This window comes from Chelon labrosus (assembly GCF_963514085.1).
Source record: "Chelon labrosus genome assembly, chromosome: 7".
In the NCBI taxonomy this organism is placed as follows: Eukaryota; Metazoa; Chordata; class Actinopteri; order Mugiliformes; family Mugilidae; genus Chelon; species Chelon labrosus.
Window position 1 is genome coordinate 6,763,401 of NC_140343.1, and position 10,101 is coordinate 6,773,501.

The following is a 10,101-nucleotide window of genomic DNA, read 5'->3' on the forward strand; positions in this document are numbered from 1 at the left end:
ACACCCAGATGAGCCTCCGTTACCTCGGGCTTGACCGAGAGGCCAGCTCAGTTTGAGCGGCAGGAGACGGAGAAGGGGAGGCACCAAGCCAGTGAGAGAGTGGTGACCTTCTAGCTGAGGCCGCGGTAATCTCACATCAAAGTCTGAGCTCCGCTGAGACTTTGACTGCAAGGAGCTCTCGCTTTCTTCTGTTTGAAGAGAAACGTCTTAAAGTAGAAACCTGCTCTCGCTGCAGATGAAACGTTAAGATACATGCAACAACTTGAGTCAGAATCAGAATCAGAATCAGAAAAGACTTTATTGCCAAGCATGTTTGTACATATAGGAATTTGCTTTGGTGTTGTTGCACTCATTACGCATAAAATAAAATAAAATAAAATAAAATATAGAAACTATAGAAACTTGCTCTCAAATATACAAAAATATAAAAATACAAAATATATTCAACCAGAACATGGATGGTAGTGGGTTTGATGTGTTCATGGGGGTGGCTTGGCATTGTTCAGCAGACGCACTGTGGATGGGAAAAAAACTGTTCGCCATGCGAGTAGTCCTACACTCGATGGATCGCAGCCGTCTGCCAGAGGGGAGTCTGTTAAATAATCCGGGTCCAGGGTGAGAGGGATCAGCCACAATCTTAGCTGCACGCTTCAGAGTCCGGGAAGCGTACAGCTCGTCGAGAGTCTTAGACTGCCCCCAATCACCTTCTCTGCAGAGTGAATGACACGCTGCAGTCTGCTCTTGTCCTTAGTAGAGGCTGCAGCATACCAGGTGGTGATGGAGTTGGTGAGGATGGACTCAATGATGGCAGTGTAGAAGTGAACCATCATTGTCTTTGGCAGGTTGAATTTCTTCAGCTGCCGCAGGAAGTACATCCTCTGCTGTGCTTTTTTAATTAGGGCGCTGATGTTCAGCTCCCATTTGAGGTCCTGGGAGATGATGGTGCCCAGGAAACGGAGGGAGTCCACAGTGTTGACTGTGGAGTCACACAGGATGATGGGGAGGAGTTGGACTGTGTGCTTCCTGTAGTCCACGATCATCTCCACTGTCTTGGAGGCGTTCAGCTCCAGGTTGTGGCAGCTGCACCAAGTCACCAGGCGGTCAATCTCCAATCTGTAGGCGCTCTCATCTCCACCGGAGATGAGCCCGATGAGGGTGGTGTCATCCGCAAACTTCAGGAGCTTGACAGACTCGTGACTGGAGGTGCAGCTGTTTGTGTACAGGGAGAAGAGCAGAGGTGAAAGGACACAGCCTTGAGGGGAACCCGTGCTGATGGTACGGGAGTCTGAGATGTGTTTTCCCAGCCTCACATGCTGCCTCCTGTCAGACAGGAAGTCTGTGATCCACCTGCAGATGGAGTCAGGCACGGTCAGCTGGGAGAGTTTGTCCTGTAGTAGAGACGGAACGACCGTGTTGAAGGCCGAGCTGAAATCCACAAACAGGACCCTGGCATATGATCTGGGGGAGTCAAGGTGCTGGAGGATGAGGTGGATGAAACTATAGGAGATATTCATATTAATGTCCTCTAGGCCATTATGTATTGTTTTAAAATGTTATATTGTAAAAACAGAAATCCATATAATGATAAATAAATACATATTACACGTAAATATAGGCCTAGATACCTATATAAATGTAGACACCTCAACGTTTTCATCTCTGTAGTAAAGTAAATATCACGTGAATAATATAATTCACCTTAATTTTAGATTTATTTATTCATTTATATTATGCAAAACATTTAAGCGTTCAGTTGTTATGTGTTGGAATACGTTTATTAACTTAAAAATCGTTTATTTACGTTTTTTATCGTTTGTGTCAACTGCATCCATGTTTGTAGTCCTTAACGATCCGAGCCACAGAACGCATACAGCTACGGTAAGCCCCGAGGAACAAACATGACCAAAAAACTTACTCCAAACTTCTATTCGCACCGCAAGAAGCCATCTAAACTTTGTCACACAGTATTCGTGTGATCTTTAAAATTGTTCAGGGTTGTATATTGTTCTTTTTTACACGGTGGTTAGTTTATATTTCAACATTTATGAGACATTTACACAGAAAAAGACGACAGCTACATGTAACCGTTAGCAATAACGGACATAACTGGTAACGGTTAGTTGCTAATATAAATAGCTAAATTGTGAGGGCAGCAATAATACGACAGTAGGCCTACTTTGTCTAAATAGACAGATGTTGGTAGAGAAATATTATTATTTTCTGGCCTAACAGTTGTTATCTGGAGAGGGAGCTTGGATTGAGGAAGAGAAACTGGGGATAAACCCAAAATATTATCATATATAACATGGAGAAACAGGTAAATATCCTCTGCTATAGCTCATCTTTTCACAGAAGGAGCTGATTTTAAATGTCTTTCTTAATATTTCTACAGACTAATCTGCTCAGTTATATTTTTCTCAATGTATTTTAAACTAGAGTTAGGGAGAAAGTAACACCTGTGACTGGACTGTTTCTGTCCAAGGACCAAGGACATGCGGCTGTTAGTAGAGAAGGTCGAGAAGCTACCCCAAACCTGAGAGAGGTAAAGGTTATCTGCTGTTAACATCCTGTGTACATCAGAGGGAAACTACACAATTGGATGACCTTTGCACAAACCAACTGCACCTTAGGTTTAAAAGTTCCACCAATTCACTACCTACCACTTGGAAGCAGATTCATGATTTCATTATTTTCTCAAAAGCTAGTAAAAGTCCTGATTAAAATCTGTCCAGAGCTGCAACCACAATAACAACTCCACCACTTTCATACTAACCCGTCAGATCTAGTAACTTACGTAGACTAGTCAAGCAAAACAGTCCTGCACTAAATCTTAGCTTCACCTGTCTATTATTTTGACAGCCTCATTTTAGTCTGTGGACTAGGCTGAATGCCAAAAACACTTTTGATTTTAATACGTTTAACCACTGGCGACACAGTGGCGTGGTGGTTAGCACTGATGCCCCACAACAAGAAGGTTCTGTGTGGAGTTTGCATGTTCTCCCTGTGTCTGCGTGGGTTCTCTCCAGGTACTCCAGCTTCCTTCCACTGTCCAAAGACTAAATTGGCCGTAGGTGTGAGTGTCAATGGTTGTCTGTCTCTCTGTGTTAGCCCTGTGATAGACTGGAGACCTGTCCAGGGTGTAAGTCCCCTCACGACCCTTCACAGGACAAGCAGTTACAGAAAATGAATGAATGAATGTTTAACAGCACCACAGGCTACATCATCCAAAATGATCTTACAGCTGAATTACCACCTTTATTGTAGTATGTCCTCATGTAGCTCCATGGTCCTGGAGGAACGACCTCTCATCTCACTGTACTGCACCTGCTATATGTGGTTGGCCGCTTTCAAGAGAGGTTAAATATCCGTCCCTCTGATTGGCCGAGCGAGCTTTCTGTTTTGGTTGCCTGCCAGCAGAAGGGGAGGGGAGCCCGTCTGCCTTCCGCTTCATCTGGGCTGGACTGACACACAATGAGGAGCAGAGGCTGGGGAGACGCTCCACAAACGCCGCTGTAAATAAATACAACAATCACTGAGGCCGGAGGGAACATGGAGAACCAGGTACAGTGGCTTTCGTGTCTCTTTCCGAGTTTGAACTTTTTCTCGGTGAAAATGGCAGCAGGCTGCGCGCCGACAGGGCAGGAATGGATCTTCTGTTCAGCTAGCCCAGAAGAAAAAAAAAAAAACGCTCCTGCTGCTAATGAACTCGTAGTTGGGAAAGATATTTCTGCAATTGAGTCAAATATGCAGCATTCCTCTTGTTGTTGTTTTTTACTGTCGTAGGTTTCAGTTATTGTGGAGAGGTCCACATGCTGTTGTCAACATTTGTCGAAGTGTTAAGGTAGGTCATAATCCATAGTTATTTGATCCACTATCTAAAAAAATATGCTAAAAAAAAGTGTTATGAGCTTTTCTAACATCAAAACCAATAAAACGCTGAAGAACTGCAGGAAATTGGACACCTCCTTTAGTGTCTGGCTTCTATCTAGATGACAATATAAGGGAATAGTCACAAACTTGTAACTGAGATGCACCCAGTTTATTTTATATCCAATAGATTTGTTTTCCTCCTGAAGAAAAAAAAAAAAGAAGTGATGATACTGGACACCTTTTGGTGGATAGACATGAAACTTTTCATTTAATGACACAAGTCAAGTTTCTTAACAGGGTTCCTCTAAAAAAACGAATGACAAATAATGTGCGTCACACTACAAACGTGCTGGTCACTGACACCACTCAAAAGCTCAGTACACATGCTTTAAAAACACATATTGTCATAGTCTCATGTCTAGAGGGCAATTTGGCAGAAGCCCGAAACTTTGAGTCCTACCTTAAAGCGAACAAAAAACATGTTGTGTGTTTGTGTGTGAGTAAGAGAGAGAGATGGTCAGTGGTGTTTATTGTATGTGTTGGTGGCAGGTTTTGAGGCCTTCAGCACAGGGGTTGGTGGCTCCCATTTGAAGCACTGTGGTTCCAGGCCAGCCATTTTAACTGTCATGATGGATGACAGAGTTCCATCTAGTGCCAAACTGTTCCTGGTTTTGGTCTTGTTTAGTCCAACCATGGAGTAAACCCTCTCAGCGTCTGCATTCGAGTGAAGGAGCATCAACACTAATGCAGCTATCTTGGAAAGCCTCCCATTCTGGCTCAAACTGATCATCAAAAGGAACCAAGGGCCTCTATTACTCAAATGCTTTGCTGTTATTATTTCAATTAATTATGTGTATGTCATGTGGTGCCAAATATTTTTTACCTTGCTCTTGGTTGAGGACATACTCCCCCAGAACTGCTCAACATTAGAGGCGGTGGGATCTTGGGGCATGGGGATATCCATGAGCTGATACTCCAGGAACTCCTCACTCACCTTGTCCTGTTCCTGTGGCCCATGGAAAGGAAGTAGTTCCTGAAATCTAAAAAGAGCACCATGAGTAAAGAACTGATTAAGGATTTGTTTGGTGACCATGATCAAAATTAAACTTAACAAAGTATTCGATATGTTGAAATCCTGGAAAATGTGTAACCCTTGCCTGTCTACGAAGCATAGGGCATCTTCCACCCCACACTCAGCCCTCTGCTGCACGTCAACGAATTTAGCATGCTTCAAAAATGGCCTCCTTCAGGGGGAGTTTGTTGATACCGTACTCCACAGCCCTGACCAGAAACGCCTCCACATCTTAAATTTGTCGAAGGAGGAATTCTTTCCTCTCCTTCAGCCCAGGTTCTTTATACTTATTGGAAAGGTTAGTCCGACTATAAATAGACCACTCGACAACTTCTCTCCAATTGACTGTTTATTTAGCACGCAGAGAATAGGTACAGAGTCGCTCAGACTTAGACTTAACCACCTTATGGGTAGAAAAGGAGAAGCCCCTAACTATGTGTGCAGTGCACAGAAGTTTTATTCTATCTTGGCTCCACCCGAGGACAATAGGAGGAGCGTGGCCTTTCGTGTATCAGTAGTTTTCAATGTGTAGCCGAGGCCGGCTCTAACTGGTTTCGACAAGGTGAAATATTAGAGTGTGGTGCGTCCTATCTCTTGAGCAAGGCTGCAGCAAAGCGGTAAACAACCCAGTATCTGGTGTGATAGAAGAAGAGCACTTGTTTTTGCCCTCACATAACTCTTTAATATCCAACAAATTAAAGCTTATATCCTGAAGAACAAACCCTGAAAGTTTCATGCTTCTTACACAAAAAGCATGATTATTGAGCTTAGCAGATCCACTAATAGGCAGAAGCTACCACCGACCACGTACGACGGCTGAAATCGCCCGTGTGTCAGGGTCATAATAGCCAAGCAGACCAAACATAGCCTACGACTGTATTTTCATGACAATTGAAAATACAGTAGCCTACAGCCAACAGTAGGCCTATTTCCCGCGAATGGCAAACAATGAAAGTGTCACTCATAGCCTGTTATGGACCGAGGTGAATGCAAGCCAGCTCCTGCATGAGCCTTCAAGCAAAGCTTAAGTTGGTAAGTTGGTAATGTCCTTCCTAGAAGTTGGTCTCAACTGCTTTGTGAATAATGTTAACGTTACCAGTCCAGATGTTGCACGCTTACTTTCCCCCAATAGTTAATGTATTTGTTTTTTATTCTTCCCCTTTTCAGTGCACAGTGCAGGTAAAGCTGGAGCTGGGCCACAGAGCTCAGCTGAGGGAGAAGGTCACGTCGGAAGGCTTCACCCACGACTGGATGGTATTTGTCCAGGGGCTAGAGACCGGCGACATCCAGCACTTTGTAGAGAAGGTTGTCTTCCGCCTGCATGAGAGCTTCCCCGAACCCAAGAGAGGTAGGACGGAGCAATATCGATGTGCAAACGCGCAACGATGGGGAGTTTATTATTATTTATTATAATATACAGCACTCAACGCAATAAGGAAGAAATAAAGCAGGGTATGGATAAAAAACATGCTCATAAAAGAAAGGGTTCAATAAATACGTTCAGAATTTAATCATGAATTTGTTCATAAGAGGTTCAAACTGGAATAAGAAGAATCGGTCAATTTCTCTGTTTTAGCTTGTTGCTGCCTTTTGTCTTATTGTAAGATAATCGCCTTATTTCTTTCTGAGCTTATTACAACTCCTTTTTTTAATTATTAGCATTAGCATCCCTTCAATAAGCCTTGTATTTGTTTGTCTGCAGTATGCAAGGAGCCTCCGTACAAATTAGAAGAGTCGGGCTGCGCGGGCTTCCTCATGCCTATTGAGGTCTACTTCAAGAACAAGGTGAGAGCGACTGGACACCGGTATAAAACTGTGAGCTGTTGATAGTTTTTTTGGGTCACTTTTACTCCAATTTGGATGTGAATACCTTCAGATTAAAGCTAGACTAGAGTCTATACTTGAAGCCTGTATTCACTATATTTTTTTAAAATATCTACTTTAATATCCAAATATGCTGCTTTTGAAGTGGATTTTAAAAGAGAGAACTGGATGTGGTCAAAATCTCGGACCACATTAGGTACAGTGCCAGTTGGGCATTAAACAATGGCGAGTGAAACTGAGCGGCTTCGTGTTTGAGTCGAAGTTAATAAACAGCGACGCAGAGAAGAAAGAGAAGACGTCCGAGTGGCGGGTGTTTTGTGGCTGCCGAGGGACGAGGAAGAGGAAATGCGCGCCGGGTCAATTACAGCTGTCGCGGTCTGCGTCTCCGGGATAGTGTGGTTGTGTACGGTGCAGAGCGGCGGCATTGTTCTGGATTTAAGATTCTAGTTGTGTTTATTGTTCATTCCCACAATATTTCTGCAGAGCAATAAATTTGGCGTTAAAGAGAAATCACCAGGTTATAAAGTGAAATCATTTTCTTTCCAGCCGTAATCAACTCGTGTTAATCAGGTTAATTCCTTAATTGGATTAAGAAAACCGGGTTTCCCTTTAACTTGATGTGTCCAGAATCAGGTTACTGCCCAAAACCGCCGAATAATCCAATTACTTAAGTGCACACAGAAGCAGTGATGGTCGAGAACCTCTCATGGGCCGATATATATTTGGAGACTGGCATTAGGAAAAGTCTTAAACGTACCCTCCTCTGTCAGTTTTGTGTATATCTCAATGCTTGATTGTGTTAGTACAACACTTGTGACGTGGAGACACTTTGTCGCAACGCATGCTTTTATACCGGCGGCCGTTTAAAAGATTGATGAAAGAAAGAAACCACTTAACCCTCGTTACAAGATAAGGCCAATGTTTAAGAGGTGTGTGTACATTAGTGTACCATCATATCCCGCTTATAATATTAAACCTCTGGACCGCATCCAGACGTGCTACATCCTCCTTTTATGTGCAATTAACTCACACACAATAGACCAGTGTGTCAGGAACATCAAGAAAACACTCAGAGGGGGGAAGGAAGAGGAATGTAAATATCAGCAACCATTAATCCGTCGTCACACTTCCAGAAATACGTTTGTGTTTATGAACTCTCTCTCAAGCGTCTTGATGCACTTCCCTCTGCTTTTGTTATTTGTCCCTCTCGTCCACAACTCCACGCCGTCGCTCAGGAATGTGTCTTATCAGCTCGCCGGCTTCAGCTCCGTCTGTTTTATTAAATTTCAGGGTGATAGTTCATTCATTTGGGCGTTTTATCGCGCGTTGTGAAATGTTTAGGTATCGAGAGCCGTGCTTGGCAGCCAAACACAAAACAGTGTCAGACATGTCGTTAAAACAGCCTTTACCCTTCTCCCTCTCTCTCTCTCTCTTCCTCTTCCTTCAGGAGGCGCCGAAGAAGGTTTGTTTCAACTACGACCTGTTCCTTAACTTGGAGGGCAACCACCTGCGCTGTGAGAAGCTCACCTTCAACAATCCCAACAAAGACTTCAGGAGAAAGCTGATCAAAGCTGGAGGGGTGAGGCTGCCGGACACACAGGTCGACTGACCGAACGACTAAATGACTCAGTGTGTCAACAGTGGACGCTGCAGCGAACAATAAGAGCGGCTACCACGTGGGGATATGTAATGATCTTCTCTGCCTGCTTCCTGGTTATTGAAGGGTCCTGGAGGGGTTGAGCCCGGTGCGGCACCAATAATTTTTTTCCTGTGTGTTCATGATCAGTTTTGCAACCAAACAGGCTCAAAAACTCCGGCGGTAGACTAAAGATGTGAGATCTGAGTCCCCATTGGCTTTTATCATCAAGTTTGTGTTGCAGCTGCATCGGTACGCAGTAGGTTTAACTGAGCGTATTGTCTTATAATGGAAAATGGACTAGAAAAACATATTTAGAAAATAACACATAAAACCAAAGAAAGCTGACTGATGTTAAATTTCTACAGAAGCTGTGACTTTATGGGTTTTTCTTTACATCTTTGAGGTTTTAAGATGATGATCGTCCAAGATTGAGAGTTTACAGAAGGTGAACGGTTTGATAAAATGCCTCCCGAATGACTGATTCTGACTGAAAGGAGATTATGTTTCTGGACCGTCTCAGTGTTTTTTGTGTAATTTCTTTTCATGATATACTGATGTACTGTGAGTGTTCTTCAGTGAAACCATTGTTAACCGCTGTTACTCTCGGAGTGAAGCTCCACAGATGTGTTTTAAAATACCTCAACGTGTAGCTAGTTTTACTGTCGGTATATGATAAAATTAAATTTTGAATTGCAGCAGAAACATTTCACTCACACATGCATCGGATATTTCTCTGCACATCTGTATGGCCGACCGACAATCACGTGCAAATCTCCTATGTACATATGGCTGACCCTGATTCACTGAAAACCACCTGTAACAAGCATTTTTTACTGAGTTGATGTTTTGAGAATATTCAGGGACACTGTGCCTCTGTTCACATGATCTTTCCTGAAGGACACAATAGATACAACAATGGAGCCTTTACACAGAAAAAAAACAAATGTGCTCATGCGTTCTCCTCACTTCAGAGTTTAACAGTGACCTCTTGTGTACGTTGAGATGTTACAGCAAATAATCAGCAATGACTTTAGCAGAAAAAAGGACAGAATAAATGATCAAATATGTTTATATGTTTCTGTTTCATTCTGTATTTTTTTTTTTTCTTTAATGTGAAATATTGTGTTTCTTAACCTGTTCGGGACACAGACATCCTTTTACGTGATCTGCTCACAACTGATGCCGTTTTACTTTAGGGTTTGACTTGACTGGATTTATAAATAAAGCTTTGAGTGTGAAATTTGAGTCTCTCTACAGATTGAAACGTTTCACTGCTAGTCGGACACCCAGATGAGCCTCCGTTACCTCGGGCTTGACCGAGAGGCCAGCTGGATCAGTTTGAGCGGCAGGAGACGGAGAAGGGGAGGCACCAAGCCAGTGAGAGAGTGGTGACCTTCTGTCTTCTAGCTGAGGCCCCGGTAATCTCACATCAAAGTCTGAGCTCCGCTGAGACTTTGACTGCAAGGAGCTCTCGCTTTCTTCTGTTTGAAAAGAAACGTCTTAAAGTAGAAGCCTGCTCTCGCTGCAGATGAAACGTTAAGATACATGCAACAACTTGAGTCAGAATCAGAATCAGAATCAGAAAAGACTTTATTGCCAAGCATGTTTGTACATATAGGAATTTGCTTTGGTGTTGTTGCACTCATTACGCATAAAATAAAATAAAATATAGAAACTACAGAAACTTGCTCTCAAA

General features: G+C 43.0%; 1 protein-coding gene across 2 annotated transcripts; it reads left to right on the plus strand.

Moving 5' to 3' along the window:
• Positions 1-3,496: 3,496 nt before the first annotated feature.
• Positions 3,497-9,561, plus strand: LOC311490177 (protein ENL-like). Of its 2 annotated transcripts, XM_084547543.1 has the most exons (4): positions 3,497-3,561; positions 6,110-6,290; positions 6,645-6,727; positions 8,214-9,561. In XM_084547543.1, exons 1-4 carry the CDS (start codon positions 3,550-3,552, stop codon positions 8,373-8,375), a joined length of 438 nt encoding a protein of 145 aa, XP_084403669.1. In that variant the 5' UTR covers positions 3,497-3,549; the 3' UTR covers positions 8,376-9,561. The 2 variants fall into 2 exon arrangements, with proteins under 2 accessions (XP_084403669.1, XP_084403668.1); XM_084547542.1 differs by lacking the exon at positions 3,497-3,561 and having other exon boundaries at positions 6,044-6,290.
• The last annotated feature ends 540 nt before the right edge of the window (positions 9,562-10,101 follow it).